This window comes from Xyrauchen texanus, chromosome 41 (genome assembly GCF_025860055.1).
Source record: "Xyrauchen texanus isolate HMW12.3.18 chromosome 41, RBS_HiC_50CHRs, whole genome shotgun sequence".
NCBI classification, from domain to species: Eukaryota; Metazoa; Chordata; class Actinopteri; order Cypriniformes; family Catostomidae; genus Xyrauchen; species Xyrauchen texanus.
Genome location: NC_068316.1, coordinates 12,829,167 through 12,847,257, shown reverse-complemented (window position 1 = coordinate 12,847,257; position 18,091 = coordinate 12,829,167). Strand labels below are relative to the sequence as shown.

Genomic DNA, 18,091 nt, shown 5'->3' with positions numbered 1-18,091 from the left:
GACAGTATGTATGGCAAAATCTTTATAAGGGTTTTTGAAATCGTGTAGCATGCAACTATACAATGAGCAGAGGTGGGTAGAGTAGCCAATAACTATAATCAAGTAAAAGTACAATTACTTCAAAGTAACTCGTTACTTTCACAAATTACATAATAGACTAACTAATAGTTAACTCATAATAGACCAGTTAGTAGTTAACTCCCCTATATTCCATTACATAATACACAAACATGTACTACAGAATTATTATTATTATTATTAATGGAAATTATGTCATCATTCACCATCATGTTGTTCCAAACCCATATGAATTTCTTTCTTCCATACAACACAATAAGGATATATTATACAGAATGTTTGCCTGAGTTGCTATTTACTTTCAGTGAATGTTTTTTATAAATATATATATATATGTATTTTGAAAATGAATGGTGACTGAGACTGTCAGTCCCTAACATATTTTGAGTTCCACATAATACAAAGCATCACACTGTTTTGGAACAACATGAGGGTAGAAGAGAAATGATGACAGAATATTAAATTATGGCTGAGATATCACTTTAAAGAGATAGTTTACTAAAAAATGAAAATTATCTCATCATTTACCATGCCAACCCAGATGTGTTTGACTTTCTTTCTCCTACAGAACACAAATTAAGATGTTTAGAAGAATATTTTAGCTCTGTAGGCCAAACTTTTGGTGCTCCAAAAAGCACCTAAAGGCAGTATAAAAGTAATCCAGTAAACAGATCAATATTTGTCATTTTTTGCTAGACAGCAGGGGTGATATGCAGAAAAGAATGTGAATCACCAAAAACACAAAAAGAATGTGAAAGTGATCTGTTTCTCATCCACACCTATCACATCACTTCTGAAGATACTGATTTAACCACTAGAGTCTTATGGATTATTTTTATGCTGACTTGTGTTTGTTTGTTTAGCTTTAAATTGTTGCCACCAGAGAATTTGAGCAAAGTGGAGTGGCAACAATTTCCCCTCTGCGCTCAAAGGATTCTTTAATCACTTCACACCAGCTCCACTCTGGGTTGTCCATTTCTCATTCCTCGCTCACTCTGCGCTCCTGGATTAGAGAAAACCGCTCCGTGTTCAATCCATGTCAAAATTAGCGCCTAACTACATTGCATTGTATGGACCTACAGAGCTGAGAAATTCTTCTAAAAATCTTCATTTAAGTTCAGCAGAAGAAAGAAAGTCATACACATCTGGGATTGCATGAGGGTGAGTAAATAATGAGAATTGTAATTTTTCTATCCCTTTAAGGGCTCTTGTCAGATCCAGATGAATTTGTCAATAAGAAGAGAGGTTTGGAAACATTTCTAGTAATTATTACAGTGAAAACATCCCAAAAGGATATTATATATAATGCTGAAATATAATGCCTTCTTTTGCTATTTCATAGCTTTTAAAGTCCTGTGTGGATTCTTATTTCAGTGTAGTCGCAGTTTTCAGTGTCGTAAGTATTTAGATCTTTTGTTCTGTACAGCAGAACTGCTGCTCTCTAAATGCAGAGAATGCAGCCTACGTAGGGCACAACTCCTGTCGTGGAACACTCACTATGTCTGAAACCACCCCTATCCACTATATATTGCACTATTTCGAGTTTTTGGTATTTTGTAGGAGTGTCTGAATTCTGAGTGAGCCACTCGTTCCCTACTTTAGTTCACTCATTCTTAACCACAACGCACTCTAATTTCAAGTGTACATTTCAAGTACACTCGATGGCGGTTAATTTCCCACAATCCACCATGGGGAAGACGTATGAGCTAGGAGTTTACTGCTTCCTTCACTCCTGCAATTTTGAATGTAGTCAATTACATTTTGACAAATCATTACTGGATTAAAATAACATAAGATATAGAGAGACAAAACATACAGATACATTTTAAAATGTACTCTTTATTTGATCAAATGTGTTTACTCTTTATATTAACACAGTATATATTAAAAATGACAAACAGAATGAAGAGTTATTGTATTAATATATTATAATAAGAATAACAAGGCCCAAGTATTTAAAAATGTCATATGTGACATTTCTGCACCAGCCCCAGAACTCCGACACTCTCGTACGAATTAACTCATTTATTTAATATAGAACAGAGATATAGTTCACGAATTGCCATTCACTCTATAGGAAATAGTGAATGAGTTAACGATTGCAGATACAGCCACTCTCGTCGCCACGATTGCCTTGTGCACATCGGCTTGATTGAGCGTCTCATCACGCGCAGCTGTGAACTTCCGCTCTCGTAAAATTCCCATTAAATAATCTCTCAATAAATTACACATTCATTCAAATTAAATCCAGTAATGTAATGACAGTAACGGCACACATTGTAAAGAAGTAAAAGTAAAACAAAAATCATTAGAAATTTACTTGAGTGAGAGTAAAAAGTACCCACTTTTAAACCTACTCTAAAAGTAAAATATTCCCCAAAATATTACTCAAGTAAATGTAATCAGACATAGGCTATATTAATTCTAATCAGAAAAATTAATATAGAATTTCTATGATGACTTTAATCTCTAAATAGGTTGATTTGAAATATAACTATATATATATATATATATATATATATATATATATATATATATATATATATATATATATATATATTTTTTTTTTAATGAACAGTTAGAAAAGACTTTCGTTTTTCTATAGTCTAACGAGTTGGCATAGGCTAAATATTAAATGCTGGCATCAATACACCTTGTTGTTGATATTACTTGGTATTTATTTATATAAGCAGATTTTTGTATGAAATAACGGAAATAAAGACTACAATTGTCCTTTCAAAGATACTGATTTGGAGGACCTGGAAAGGTCAGTCTTTCTTCGGTTACCCATCCTTACCTCAGCAGCCTATTTCCATGCCAACAGCTCAAGATGCTCACCGTATCCCATTTTCCTGTGATTCTGGATTTACAAGAAAATATGGCAAAACCTACCTGCCGTGTTTTCAACGATCGTGGCCATTTTCAGTGTCTATTTGGGTGTATTCCATAAATCACTGTATAGGCGACATTCCGACTCCACAACAAACTGCGCACCTAATTAACAGACACTGGCTGTATGAAAATCAAAACGTGATGCAAAACTAAACAGTTTGGCTTCAATTGAAGATTTGATTCATCCGAACCTCATCGATGTATTCTGCACGATATCTATAGTGATGGCGGAACCAAAAGAGCGCAAGGTTCTAATAAATTAAAACACGCTCGACCAATCGCTAAGCGTGAGCGCCGTTAAGCAATGCATTACGTCATAGCGTATGCAGAGCTATATTTGGAAGACTTGAGCAGCTGTGCACAAGGAAAAAAAATATCATTTATTTTCCCTAAAGACGTCCAATTATATTAGTAATGCCTAGAAATACATGCATAGGCTATTTCATTGATCAGCAAGGAAATGTCTGGGATGTCTTTCGCATAAAGGTATGGTTATAAATGTGTTATAACAGTCAAACAAAGCATTGCGATTATGTTGTTCATAACTGAAAAAAGAAGATCCTAATACTGTCCAAAATATGCAAATAACTTCCTGGATTGATTCCATAGATGCATGCACATTGGCAGAGATTCAAACCATCAAAATAATTTATTTGGAATTATTGGGGACATGGAGTCAAAATATGTCCAAAGGACATTTCTAAAGGAGAGAATGCTGTATTTAAAATATAAGGAAACTGGTTGGTTGTAGACAGTTTGAACCATAACCTAGAATGTGAAAAGATAGCGTGCCAAATGGCCTGTTTTCACACAACATTTTCCTCTTATTCTGTTAATATTTGTCCGAGCATGCAGACGCATGCGCTATACCTGTTTTTTACACTGTAACTGTGATGGAAGAAATGAAACATGCAGTGACCAATAACACTCAAGCCTAGGGCTAGACACCATCACACATCCTATTATTAGACTGCCTTATCATATCTAGTATAAAACATCAGAGACAAAGACAAAAGATACATTTATAGACATTACGTATTAAGAGGTCACTCTTCATCATTCAATTATTGGAGGTAAAACATAAGGGATTTTTTTTGTTCTTTCATTTAAGCTTTAAGATAATATCCCAAACACGGGACTGATAAACACATTATTGGTATTTGATGTATGCAGATTCTGGTTGATGAATTTGTTATATAATAAATACACCTTTTTTTTGTGACAAGCTGAAAAAGGCTTAAAATACTAATATTTGGGATTTTGAATGTTATTACATTTTATTTAAAAATCACAGGTTTTCTGATCAAAATCAGAGGACAAAAAAAAAAAATCATTAGCTCCATCAAAACAATACACCCAAAATGTGCACGTTATAACCAACAATCGGCATAATTGTTCAAAAGGACCATATCAGCAAGAACACAACCCATAAGCTCATAATTCTTGCATGAATATGCATATTTTGCATACAAAAATACTTACTCTTCCTGGTTATTTGCTTTGGGAGCTATAATTTTAGAAAGTAAACAAACCTTTTCCTCTTACAACCATTTCTGCCAGTGATCGTATGAGGAGCTTTTCTAGTTTAGTATGAAGCTATGAATTTGTAACCAAGTCAGTCAAGTAACATATACTGAATGAAAAAAAATTTATTTCATAAATTCAGCAGCCCTGTAAAAATTAGTTATCATTTAAAGTAGACAAAAACACACACACAAAACAAACAAACAAATATGGATAATGGATACAAAACAAAAACATATCACTAAGTTGAACAAGGAGCCAAACAGAGACAGGCTTTCAGAATTATAAATGCATTGCCCACTGCATTTGTGTGTGATCAGTAAATCATAGATATAAAACATTCAAAAAGAGATGCATTTTAGAGGTACCGGCTTTCCCCATAGAGTTAAACTCTACAGAGCTTTTTTAACATTTCTATTAGGATACAGACTGCAACACCAAACATAAAATTGTTTATCTTTTTATTGCGAATCCAGAGATTCTGTACTTGTAACTAAATTCCACTTGATGTGAAATCAATATAAATACATTAAAAGATAACAAAATCGATTTAAGGTGACAATACAGTCATGTGGTTAGTCACAGAAACCTAAAACTTGAGCCTCTGTGTACATATTGTTTGGGGGAAGAAGGGGGGTTGAGGGTTGGATTTGTGCGAAGACACTGTTGCTGAAATGTTAATTTCCCAGCTTCATCTTCTTAGATCTGGAGAGGGGATGGAGCGTTGTCATGACCACAGTTATCGCCATAATATTTAAGATAAATAAATACATAAGATGCACAGATTACTTTAACTCAGATCTTTGCTCCAATGTTATAGAATTTGGTACTTATACCTTGTACATATATGGCATTTACACTGCCTGGCCAAAAACAAAAGTCACCATTTGGATTTAAATAAGCAGATTCTTAATTGGATCATTATTGCAATGATTAATATGTTTAAGTATTTTTATTTTAACCCTAACTGATGCAGTGTAGCTTCTAATTTTTTTTTTTAACAGTATCAGAAGACTTATCCAGTGGTCGTGGAAAAGATGTTATTGGCAAATTATAAGCGCAAGAAGCGATACACCCGTCATGCATAGCGCTCACTGTACAAGCCTCTGGAGGCAGTGTTATGATCTGGGGTTGCTTCAATTAGTCAGGTCTAGGCTCAGCAACGTTATGCGCAATAAAACGAATTCAGCTGACTACCTGAATGTACTGAATGACAAGGTTATACCAATGATTTTTTTTTTTCCTGACGGCATGGGCATATTCCAGGATGGGCACAAAATCATTTTCACACATGAATTTGCCACCACAGAGTCCTGACCTTAACCTCATTGAAAGTCTTTGGGATGTGCTGGAGAAGACTTTACATATTGGTTCAACTCTCCCGTCATCAATAAACGTTGTGACATTGCATAAGTTTGTCGAAACACTGCCACGACGAATGTGCACCGTAATCAAAGCTAAAGGCGGTCCAACAAAAAAATGTATTATGCAACTTTCATTTTTGGCCAGGCAGTGTACTTGCTGCATTTTGTTGCAGTTTTTAGTGAACATTATAAATAGGAGATCTGAGAAATTAAGTACTTACATCATCAATGTCCTCATCATCATCACCAATGTCATCGAACTGGATCTCATCATCATCACCAGGCCCGAAGGTATCAGTCTCGTTGATTTTGGCTTCAAGGCCAAGAATTTAGTAAGAATTTAAAGTGACAAGACATGAAATACAGCAAAGCAAAAGACCAGCACCTTGCAAACTAACAACTTTCTTGTATGAAGACCGGTTTAGTTCAGGTTATAATTTCCAGATTAGGATCAAATATTCTCACCGTGCTCTGGAAGCTCTCCATAGGCTTTTAGACTCCGAGCCTCATCAGCATTATACTTCAAAATGACGTCTGCTTTATTATCCTAGAAGTTTAGAGAAAAAATGTCATACACTTCTGAAATCCATTAAAGAGAACTGTAGTTTAAGGCAGAGTATGCTTTCTTATTTTCAGAATAATAAAAAAAAATTTGGGTGATAAATGCAGTATTTTCAATTTCAGCCCAAAGTATGCTTGAATAGGGATCCAAGTGGACATAAACAGCCATTTATAATCAAGTAGAAAATTATTCACAAACCTGGTAATCCCTTAATCCAATGAGTATAATGTCTGACGTATTAATCCAAACCTACATATACAAAGAGACAAAGTGTTAAGAAAACAGAGGAAAACAAATGTCCACATTGTTAAAGAACAAAAAAATAGATGTATAATAGTCCCTCTTTTTGTATGTTTTCAGGATGGTACCATGCCCTATGCAGATCAATAATTTCAGTAAACAATTCTTTTTTGTTTATCCCGTTTTCTCGCAATTTGGAATGCTCAATTCCCACTACTTAGTAGATTCTCGTGGCGGCGCAGTTCCTCACCTCAATCCGGTTTGCCTATGCTGCTGAGACAGTCATTCTGTGCATTTTATCACATGGCTCGCTGTGCATGACACAAGAATGTGGAGTCTCATGCTACTCTCCGCGATCCATGCACAACCTACCACATTGAGAGCGAGAACCCCTAATTGCGACCACGAGGAGGTTACCCCGTGTGACTCTACCCTCCCTAGCAACCGGGCCAATTTGGTTGCTAAGGAGACCTGGCTGGAGTCACTCAGCATGCCCTGGATTCAAACTCACGACTCCAGGGGTGGTAGTCAGCGTCAATACTTGCTGAGCTACCCAGGCACCCAGTAAAGTAAATTCTTATGTTTTCAAACATAATGTTTGTAACTCAGTTTTATGAGATATTATTGACTTATTGTACTAAACCTTTCTCAGTCCCCAAGCCCTGCAGTCCAGCTAATTCACAAAGTGATAACAAAATGCTGAATACGCATTCAGTCCCAAGCTTCACAAACTGGAGCTGTAAATGGCACCTTTTTCCGGAGCTTTCCCCGAATGTGACAAAGCCGCTTGACTCCATCAAAGCACAAGGCCTCCAATCTCCCATTTCCCAACATCTTGATGACCTGAGCATATTCTAGAAGACAGAAGACACTTTTTAAAAAAACTGGCAAACAAAAAGCTAATGTTTTGAGGAGAAGGTACTGCTCTACTTCATGAAGGTTTAGTATATGGAGGGGTATTGCAATGTACCTTGTCCATCCTCTTTGAAAACCAACTCCCTTTTCTCCGATTCATTTTCATTCTTACCACGTCGCCGATTCTTTCCTCCTTTACCTGGACACACAGATTAAGTAAACTGGATAAAGGTACCATAATGCATGTTTAAGTTATCATGGGGTTAAGCATGAACCAATGACTATGGCATCTAGACATGATGCAAAAACGTCCTCAAATTTAGAAATCTGAAAAGTTAACTGGCCTGAAAAGAAATCATGTGCTTATTGCCTGTTTAACTGTAACTGAACATGTCATACCAACAAATGTTGCCTAATTACTGAGCAAAGTACAAGCATCCAACCGAACATGTAACACCCAACATGATAGTGACCTGGATGTAGTTTAAATGGTACAATATCTACAGTTACTCATTAGCCAACTTTATCATTTTTTTCATCTTAGTTGTTCAAATTAGGTTACTAATAAAATACCAAACTCTATTAAACAGCTATAGTTCACTGCCTATACTTTTAACCCCCCTAAACGTGCCATTATTCGCATTTTACAGCGGCGAACCACATCCGTTTCTTTACCTTGACAACGTGTTATATTTTATACCTGAGCTCATTGGCAACACATCGTGTTTATAAAACGGACTACTCTGTCGAGACTCTGTAATCGAAAACCTTAATAATAAACTGCTACACATGATTTCACGCTCAAGAGCTCGCCATACTTTATTTGCGAATTTCGGGCCTAATGTCCCAAACAATTGCCATTAGAGAGCTCCTTACCTTTGTTTTTCGGCATGATCTTAACACAAAGTCGTCTGTCCTCGTATAATGTTCAGAAACGACAGTAATGATGTTTAACTTATTTTCAAACGTGCAGCTGTGTAAAGCAGCACCACTAAAGAGAAAAACCAGGAATAACGCATGCGCAATGCACTTTATTCAACAGCAGAAAACTTTATTGACAACCTGAACCAGAGCAAGCCTATATACAGTATACTATATCATATTATTTAAAACATAATTATATCTAATTATCAGAGGTGGGGGACTCGAGTCACATGACTTGACTCGAGTCAGACTCGAGTCGCAAATTTGAGGACTTGAGACTTGCTTGACTAATACAGATAAAAGACTCGACTTGACTTTGACTTGGTATTCATGACTTGAGACTTGACTTAGACTTGAGACAGATGACTCGAAAGGACTTGACTTTTTTATTATTAAATATTTGTATTTTTCATATCGAGAAGCCGATGTAAAATCTTTGGTTACGTTTTGTTTTTGGAACATGATTGGGTGATTTCTATTACAATGCGCGGGGACCTGGCAACCTGAACCAACCAGGATGCGTCAGACCAGCAGAGGAAAAGGCATGAAGAAGCAATCATGGAAGGGGCCGTTCCAAAAATAATAAAGTTTGGGTTCAAGGATTACGTTGTAGATGAAGGTTGTAAGAAAAGAACAGCGGTATGCAAGGTCTGCAGCTTAAAAATCAGTGACACGACCACCACAACATCCAACTTCACCCGTCACTACAAAATCCATATAGAAAGGTAAGTTACGTGATTGTGTCTTTTTAGCTAACTGGCTGGTCGATCGAACATTAACTAGAAATCTAGCGTTAACGTTACACCCAGTTGCTACCAGTAACGTTAGTTTATTAAGACCACAGAGCTCAACGCAGTCTAATACACCAGTCCTGCAATAAATGAAATTAAATATTCAGTATTGGTTTAAACAAATTTAGAGAGCTGTTGATTTCAACTATGTGCTTATTTTGTTTATCTGCAGTTTGTGTTTTAGAAATGGTCCTTTAAGGTCCGTCTTTGAATGAAAAATACACACACACACACACACACACAATCAATAAAAAAATATACATTTGCAAACAGAGGCACATGCGCACACTACCCCCACCCTGCATCCACACACACACGCACGCACGCACGCATTCACGCGCACACATATCTTTATACATACTACTAACATTAGAACATGTAATATCCTTTCCACCACACTCACACATAGGGACATACACTCTTCCACCTCTTTCTCTCTCTCTCTCTCTCTCTCTCTCACCTCCATGCACTAAGTTACACAAGGATGCCTTCAAAGTCCATCAATTTGGAATGAAAATAAAATCTTTGTTAAAAAGAGAATGACCTAAACTAGTCAAGTCAAGTCAAGTGGTTTTTATTGTCGTTTCAACCATATACAGTTAGTACAGTACACAGCAAAACGAGACAATGTTCCTCCAGGACCATGGTGCTACATAAAAACAACAAAGGACCAACATAGGACCACATGAGACTACACAACGGAATAAAATACCTATATAAACTACCTATATATACCTATATAAAGTGCACGTGCAAACATGTGCAAAAAGTACAGGACAGTACAACAAATTACTGACAATGAACAGGACAATAGACAGTGCAGCGCCGACCAGTACTCAGTAGTGCAAAAAGATGACAGTTTCTAAAAATGTAAACATAACATACTATGAGATAGTATTCTATGCACATAGCAGTTATTGAGGTAGCAGACAGTTATAAAGTGACAGTTATTAAAGTGCAACTCAGGACACGTGTGTGTCAAACCAGTCTCTGAGTATTGAGGAGTCTGATGGCTTGGGGGAAGAAGCAGTCTTGTTAATATAGGTGCGTATAGGTGTTGTAATGTGCGTTTGGTTTGGACATTTCCACACTAGCTAATATCTCAAAGTTAAAGGGGATCATTCATGTCAAAGTCAGGCATGCTTGAAGAATTCCATTTAGTGGCATACTAAAAAATTAAACTTGAATTGTTTGAATGTGTTCATGGTTTGATGTAATGTCAAAAAGGTTCATTTTTATTTTTTTTATTTGTATTAATACACTTTTATTTTCTACTCCATTCTGTTTGTATTTGATGTAGTACTATTTGGGCACTATAACACTGCACAGGAAAACAATATGAGAAGTGTCACAGACACAGTGTCATATGAGAAGCACTTAAGATGCCTTAATAGGTCAAGGAGAAATGCAATGTTCGTTAATGTTGAAAATAAAACTCAGCTTCACATTACATGTACTGTCTTTAAACTGATGTGGAATGTGGAAATTGCAGTAAATCATCAGAATTTCATATGACTTGACTTGTGACTTTTTTGACCTAAGCAATGACTTGACTTGACTTGCTTGACTTATGGCAGGGACTCGACTTGACTTGCTTGATTCTCACCACAGTGACTTGGGACTTGCTTGAGACTTGGAGGTTAAGACTTGAGACTTGCTTGTGACTTGCACATGAGTGACTTACTCCCACCTCTGCTAATTATCCATAAAATTTATATAAATTAATATATAAATTATGATATTTGACATATGAAATAATGATATATAAAATTTTATAATTTTTTTTTTTTTTTAAAGGGGTAGCTTATTCTGTTGAATGAAAATGAAGACTTTTAGAAAAATATCTCAGCTCTGTAGGTCCTTACAATGCAAGTGAATGGTGGCCAGAAATTCTAAGGTTCGAAAAGCATATAAAGGCAGCATAAAAGTGATCCACGAGACTCCATCTTCAAAAGATCACATTTTCAGAGAAGTGTCTGGCTGCAGACTGTGGGCGATTGGAGCTCCACTCTCAAACAGGAAATACGTCACCTCCACTTCGTAAAAGTTTAGTATACTGCTTTGATATTGTGTGTGAAGATTAGGTGAGGTCACGTATATATGCGCTCGGTTAAATATATATATATATATATATATATATATATATATGCGTTCGGTCGCAGTCATAGACAGTATAAGGCCGCAGTAGAGGTGACGTATATATGCGCTCCGGCGCAGTGGAGGTGACGTATTTCCGCTTTTGAATGGAGCTCCACTCGCCCCGTAATCTGCAGCCAGCCCCTATTGCATTTTCAAACATTACATTCTTCTTCTTTTGTTTTTGGTGATTCACATTCTTTGTGCATATCGCCGCCCACTGGGCAGGGAGGAGAATTTAGAGTAAAAAGAACTTACTGAAATATTGACCTGTTTCTCACCCACACCTGTCATATCGCTTCTGAAGACACACGCCGCATCCGAATGTCCATACTTCCCTACTATATAGTATGCCAGAAACAGTAAGCCAATGGAGTAGTGTGTCAGAATCCTCAGTATTCATGAAGCAGTAAGCGAAGAAATACCCAGATGGCCTACCAATTCCTGCCAGATTATAAAGTGTGTATAGATTGAAGATTTGACAATCCCATAATCGCTTGGGAGCTGATAACAACCTCCCTGGATGAATTATGTACAAAATGTATTCATACTCGCAAATGAAAGTACTGTTTTTCCAGCCGAGAAGTGTGTCTTTCATCAAATACAGTGCACAGTGCACACTGTAACAGTACATGGTTTTGGATGCAGGGATGGATTGAACCACTGGAGTCATATAAATTACTTTTATGCTGCTTTTATATGCTTTTTGGACCTTCAAAGTTTCAGTCACCATTTACTTACAATGTATGAACCTACAGAGCGGAGATATTCTTCTAAAAATCTTGTGTTCAGCAGCAGAAAGAAAGTCATACACATCTGGGATGGCAAGAGAGTAAGTAAATAAGATCATTTTCACTATTCTTTTAATAAAGAACGTCAAATAGTTGCATTGTACTGCCTTTTACCAGTCTGTCCTTAAAAAAAAAATCTGTTCTCCTATTCAATAGGGGTTGAAAATGTCATCATTAACATCTGGAAGTTACATCAGAAGAAACAGCATGGAGATTTTTTTTTCTTAGCTCTGACTGAAGAAAGTAAGTAAAGTAGAGAAGGCATAGATAAAGAGTTTCCAAATTTAAACTAAAAGAGATAAGCAATGAGTAAACTGTTGGACAAATGGTTGAATTAAAAAGAGCATTAAGGAGAATTAAATTATTACGTTTAAGCGAGGAAGCACTGATGGTAATACTGAAATATTACAATTGGGTAGAAGGAATTTTACCACAGAATTGGAAAGAAGCTCTGATTTTGCCTATAAGGAAAACAGGGAAAGATCCTAGTAACCCATTGAATTATAGACCAATAGCCCTCACATCTTATTTATTATGTATCATTTGGAATAGGAAATCCCAATTATCTTCATATCGGAGTGGGTTCAAGTATGGCGAGGAATGATAGATCCAGTAATGTGTCTAGAGGATAATATCAGGAAGGCAATGATAGACACAGTGGTAACAGTATTTTTTTTATGTTGAAAAGGCATACAATATGTTATGGAGAGATGGATTATTGGTGAAACTATGTGAAATGGGTATCGGTGAAAGAATATTTAATGGAATGAAAGAATTTCTTTTGGAAAGAGTGATTCATGTGAAAGTTGGAGAATCAGTATCTTCTTGGTTTGGTAGAAAATTGAAACCCCCATGGAAGTGTAATAAGTCCTTTGTAATTTATCATCATGATTAATGATGCATTTTTATCAGATAGAAATATAGGTAAATCATATCATTTGTGGATTATGGGGCTCTTTGGTTATATGGAATATAGTGTACAGGAATATATAATATAGTTTACAGAAAATACATACAGCATTAAAAGAAGTTGATAATTGATCATTTAATTTTTCAGTGGAAAAGTCACAGACAATTTTCTTTACAAATGAAAAAGTGGATAAGGATCTTAATTTATTTATCCCCTTTTTCTCACAATATGGAATGCCCAATTCCCACTACTTAATAGGTCCTCGTGGTGGCGTGGTTACTCCCCTCAATCCAGGTGGTGGAGGACAAGTCTCAGTTGCCTCCACTTTCTCGCATTTTGTCACGTGGTTCATTGTACATGACACCGCGGAGACTCACAGCACGTGGATGCTCATGCTACTCTCCGTGATCCACACACAACATACCAGAGTGAGAACCAATAATCGCGACCATGAGGAGGTTACCCCATGTGACTCTACCCTCCCTAGCAACTGATTTGGTTGCTTGGACTCCAGTTATATATATATATATATATATATATATATATATATATATATATATATATATATATATATATATATATATATATAGTACAATCAACAGTTGGGAGAGAATTATGTTCTTGTAGGAACAGGGTTGAAGAAATGTCACTGTTTTGAAAACACAATATCAAGAATGAGATTAGGGCATACAACATTAAATTAAATGTTGCATTTAATAGGAAAATATACAACAGGAAAGTGAGTGGTGTGGAGAATTGGGCCACTAGAACATGTAGTAATTCATGGCAGGAGGTGTATAGGAGAAAGGGAAAAAATAATGGAGGAGGTGAGGAGGAAAGGAGGGGAAATGCTAACATTAAGGAATATTTTAAAGGCAGAAATGGGAACCAGTTCAGTATTGACTGTTTCTGAAATCTACAAGTTTAATAAAACAGATATAGAGATATGTATAGGCCTAGGGTGAGATAGTATATGTATATGTTTGTGTGGGTTCTTATAGGTGTCTATGTAGTGTATATGCGTATGCAGATAGAGAGGTATAGGTTAAATGGATTTACATTAAAATGGTATTATAATTAGTGTAACTTATATAGGAGATAGTAGTATGTAGTGTTTTTTTCTTTGTTTTGTTTTTTTGGTGTTCTTCATCCGGCTGCCTCTGGGACTATGAGGGGGAAGTGGAGGGCAGATGAGCTGAACTCGCAGAGCCAGCTGAAACTTGAACCCTGTTGATGCTGTTCCCACGATCTTCTCTGTTAAGCAATATTCTCTTACTGAAAACGAAACACAAAATTAGGTTAGATTGTTAAATAACAAAACAAAGGAACTGGGCAATTAATGTTAGATATGATAATGTAATTAATAAACAATTATTTTCCTGTTTTAAGCCGTATTATTCAACACCTTTACTTTCTCTGTTAATTGAATTATTACTATCATTTGTTTTTACATTATTATTTAATGTGTAATACATATAATTATGTATAATAATTTATATTAATTTTATTTATGTATAACCAGTGTTGGGTGTAATTGGATTACAAAGTAATTAGCTACTGTAATCTAACTGCTTTAAGTCACAAAAAGTAATGCAATACATTTTAAATCTTGAAATCAGATTTCAGTTACTGACTTTCAATGAAAGTTATACTTTTAAGTACATTACCTGGGTTACAAATATATAAAAAAATATTATGTGTGTGAAATATAGTTAAAATGTAAAATAATATGTTCTGTTTGCATTTCTGTGACAGCTGAAGGCTGAGAAACAATGAACAAGGAGAAAATACACATTATTTTGAATTTGTTGAGCGGAAAAACAATTTTTTTTGCAACAAGTGTTTTAGAAAATCCTTAAAAGTAAAGTAATTAGTAATTTGGTAATTGTTTTATGAAGTAATCAGAAAGAGTAGTTAGTCATTTGTAGTGGATTACTTTATTAGTAACTTACCCAACACTGTATAAAACACAGTATACATACTGTATAATTTTAACTATATAATGCTATATTAGCATTACTTTATAATAAAAAAGCATTTTCCTAAGTAGATAGAATATAATAGTTGGGGGAGAGTTGATAAGTACATTATATTGCATCGTTTTATTCAGTTATTGTAATTATTTCAAGATGTTATTTTAAATGCAGTTATGCCACTTATGTACTTCATCAACTCCTGTATTGCTTTTTATCTGACAGGGGGCCGAAGATGAGAATGTGGTTGGTGACACATACAAAATCACCATCAGTGAGACCATTTCACTTGCTGATGTCAAAGAGGAGCCTCTCGAATATGACTTAAGTGCCAACATGACAGCCAAAAAAGAAGAGCAGAACCTCTCACTGGATTAGTGTTTTGATTATGAGGAGATTGAACTGGCTCTTACTGATGAGATGGATGTATATATTGCCAGTTTACTAAACCTGTAGTTCAAGAGAATGGTGGTAAAGCACTGAAGTTGATCAGTTGTTCATCTTGTGGGAAGACGTAAACTTATGAAGCATCGACAGGCTGAACATCCTAAGAAGACTTTTCTGACTAAATCAGTGGTTAAAGAGAAGATTTTCGTTTGTTCTTGTGGGTAGAAGTTTCATACTATGCCTCTCCTTTTGCAGCATCGAGCTACACACACTAAGGATGGAAAGTTCATTTGTAACCAATGTGGAAAGGGCTATCCTGCGAAAGACGCCCTAGCCCTAGACGCTTCAGCTAAAAAGTTGCTCTTCTTGCTCTCACTCTTCCAAACATACATTCATCTGTCCCATTTGTTAAAAGGGCTTTCAACTCAGAGGTTCCCTTGCTCACCAGTTAAAAAAATATCATGCTGGGAAAAGACTTTCCTTGTCAACGACTATCTCAAACACATGGACAGCCACATTGTGGTGACCCCATTCTACTGCGCACTATGTCAAATATATCTTATACAGCGAAGCTACATGCCACACAGGCAGACCCGTGATCAAATGGAGCTAAAGTCAGCTGAGAACAAACCAAATCTTTGCAGAAAGAGTCTAGTCAGTGTGCCGACACAACAGAAAAACTCTGCTCAGTGAAAGTGAAATGGAAACTTTGGCTAAGAGTTCAATTGATCCATCAGCGTTGGAATCTTCAGTCAAGGCTGTGGAGTCTGGAGAAGCACAGATTGTTCTGGAAAAGGAACTTCTTCAAGATTATCATGAAGAGAAGATGGACACAAGGCTGATGCTTGAACAATGAACCAGTGAGATATCAGTTAGCTTCTCACAGCATCAGAAGTATTTACACACTTAAACCCAACTTAGTCTTTGCGGCATTATCTAAAATATCAAACCAAGTAGAATTTATTTGAAAGAAATATAGCCAACAGACATATTGTTCAAATTAAGACAAATTATTGCGACACTTTCTAATCAGACCATAGCGGAATTTCATACATTCGTTAAAAATGACCAGGGAACAAATTAGATTTAGTTCTGAGAGATGTCAAATAGTATAATTTGTTTGCAGATGCCACTTGGTTTTATATCTTGTTATCTAATGCAATTCAATTCATACATTTTACGTGTGATTGAAGTGTCTAAATACTTTATGGGGTCACAGTGTTTTTCTTTCTTTAAATGTACGTGCATAGTTTTTCTCTCTCTCTCATTTGTTATTTTTAGGCCATAGCTTCATTAGAACAACAACAAAAAAGGTTCTTTACCTCAGAAAAAGGAGCACTTGAAAGCTACATTTCTTAATTAGTCATTGGTTAAACCCAAGGATGCAATGCAATTTCACAGCTACACTATTGTATATGTTAAGAAGACTTCCGTATTCAAGACAGAACACAAAGATAAATACATTTGTATTTTTGTTTTATCTGTAACACTTTACAATAAGGTTTCATTTGTTAACATTAGTTAATGCATTGGATGTCATGAACTAACAATATGGTATATTCTTTTCAGCATTTTTAATAGTTGTTAATGCTAGTTAATAAAAATACATTTGCTCATTGTTACTTCACAGTGCAATAACTGTTAACATATACAACTTTTCATTTTAAACATGTACTGTATTATATATCTTGAAATTAACATTAAGCAAGATTAATAAATTATATGAAAGTATTGTTCATTGTTAGTTCATGATAGCTAATGTTAAAAAATCTATCCTTATTGTGAAGTGTTATCGTTGTATCAAGGTAGAAAATATAAACATAGTCCTCTGTTTTGGTATTCATATTAATGTTTAGCTGCAAAGACATTCTAAAATCATTCTATATGTATTTGGAGTGCACAGGTGCAGGCGGTGACTTGACTGTATCCCAAATGTGGGTGTTAAATGTCAGAATGGAGGTTAAAGTGACACCGGAAAGATTAAAAAATAAAATGGATTGGTGATGTCAACCCAAAAGTAGTCATTTCAGATGTGGAACAAGTTAAATTTACATTTTGTTACATTTTACACATACTGCACAAATGAAGCATGCATACAAAGATCAGGAATGTGTATAAAGGAGGGTTAATTGGCTGATGTTGACTTAAACACTAAAACACTGCAAATAAAATTCACAATCACATCAAAGTGTTTATGTAAAAATGCAACTTTATTTTCGACATGTACAAAATGAACAGGATAGCAGCTTGCATACATGGATAGCAACAATTTTCCAGCAATCTTCCAAGACAGGAAACATAAAACTGAGATTAAATGAAAATGTTCAACAAATTTAAACCTTCAAGGAATTAGAAGTGGTTAAAAATGAAAGGGAAATCCTCAATCATGCTCATAAACATCCACTTCCACAAAGCTACAAGCTAATATAACATCTTGCCCATGCACATTTATAAAAATATGTCAAGGCAGTGAGTAGTCACTCCATAAAGTCACTACATATATCTCTGAGCAATACTTTCCTACATACAACAAATACACAGGTCATCAGGTTTTTAGGTGAGGCGATACAGCTGTGCACATTTTCCTTTCCAGCTTATTAATGTATTGTATTTCACCTGAGATCTCTATTTGACATTCTGTGCTGCTTACATGTTGGCTTCCAC

General features: G+C 35.6%; 2 protein-coding genes and 1 long non-coding RNA gene across 4 annotated transcripts in view; 1 reads left to right on the top strand and 2 right to left on the bottom strand.

Annotated features, from left to right (window-relative positions):
• LOC127634019 (MAP7 domain-containing protein 2-like) overlaps positions 1 to 3,204 on the bottom strand; it is a 31,270-nt gene extending 28,066 nt beyond the window's left edge. For both annotated transcript variants that reach the window (XM_052113411.1, XM_052113412.1), the window contains exon 1: positions 2,971 to 3,204. In XM_052113411.1, coding sequence (XP_051969371.1) covers positions 2,971 to 2,998 — 28 coding nt within the window. In that variant the 5' untranslated portion in view covers positions 2,999 to 3,204. The remainder of the gene's footprint in view (positions 1 to 2,970) is intronic.
• Positions 3,205 to 4,938: 1,734 nt separating this feature from the next.
• Positions 4,939 to 8,539, bottom strand: LOC127634376 (eukaryotic translation initiation factor 1A, Y-chromosomal). The gene is made up of 7 exons (XM_052113917.1): positions 8,392 to 8,539; positions 7,631 to 7,714; positions 7,411 to 7,514; positions 6,619 to 6,669; positions 6,324 to 6,405; positions 6,080 to 6,171; positions 4,939 to 5,199 (listed from the first exon to the last, which is right to left on the bottom strand). The coding sequence occupies exons 1-7, from the start codon at positions 8,405 to 8,407 to the stop codon at positions 5,194 to 5,196; spliced, it is 435 nt and encodes a 144-aa protein (XP_051969877.1). The 5' UTR covers positions 8,408 to 8,539; the 3' UTR covers positions 4,939 to 5,193.
• A 235-nt stretch (positions 8,540 to 8,774) lies between these two features.
• Positions 8,775 to 15,408, top strand: LOC127634279 (uncharacterized). The gene is made up of 5 exons (XR_007969339.1): positions 8,775 to 9,164; positions 11,028 to 12,198; positions 12,314 to 12,400; positions 14,180 to 14,365; positions 15,266 to 15,408. It is a non-coding gene; the product is annotated as an uncharacterized LOC127634279 (long non-coding RNA).
• The last annotated feature ends 2,683 nt before the right edge of the window (positions 15,409 to 18,091 follow it).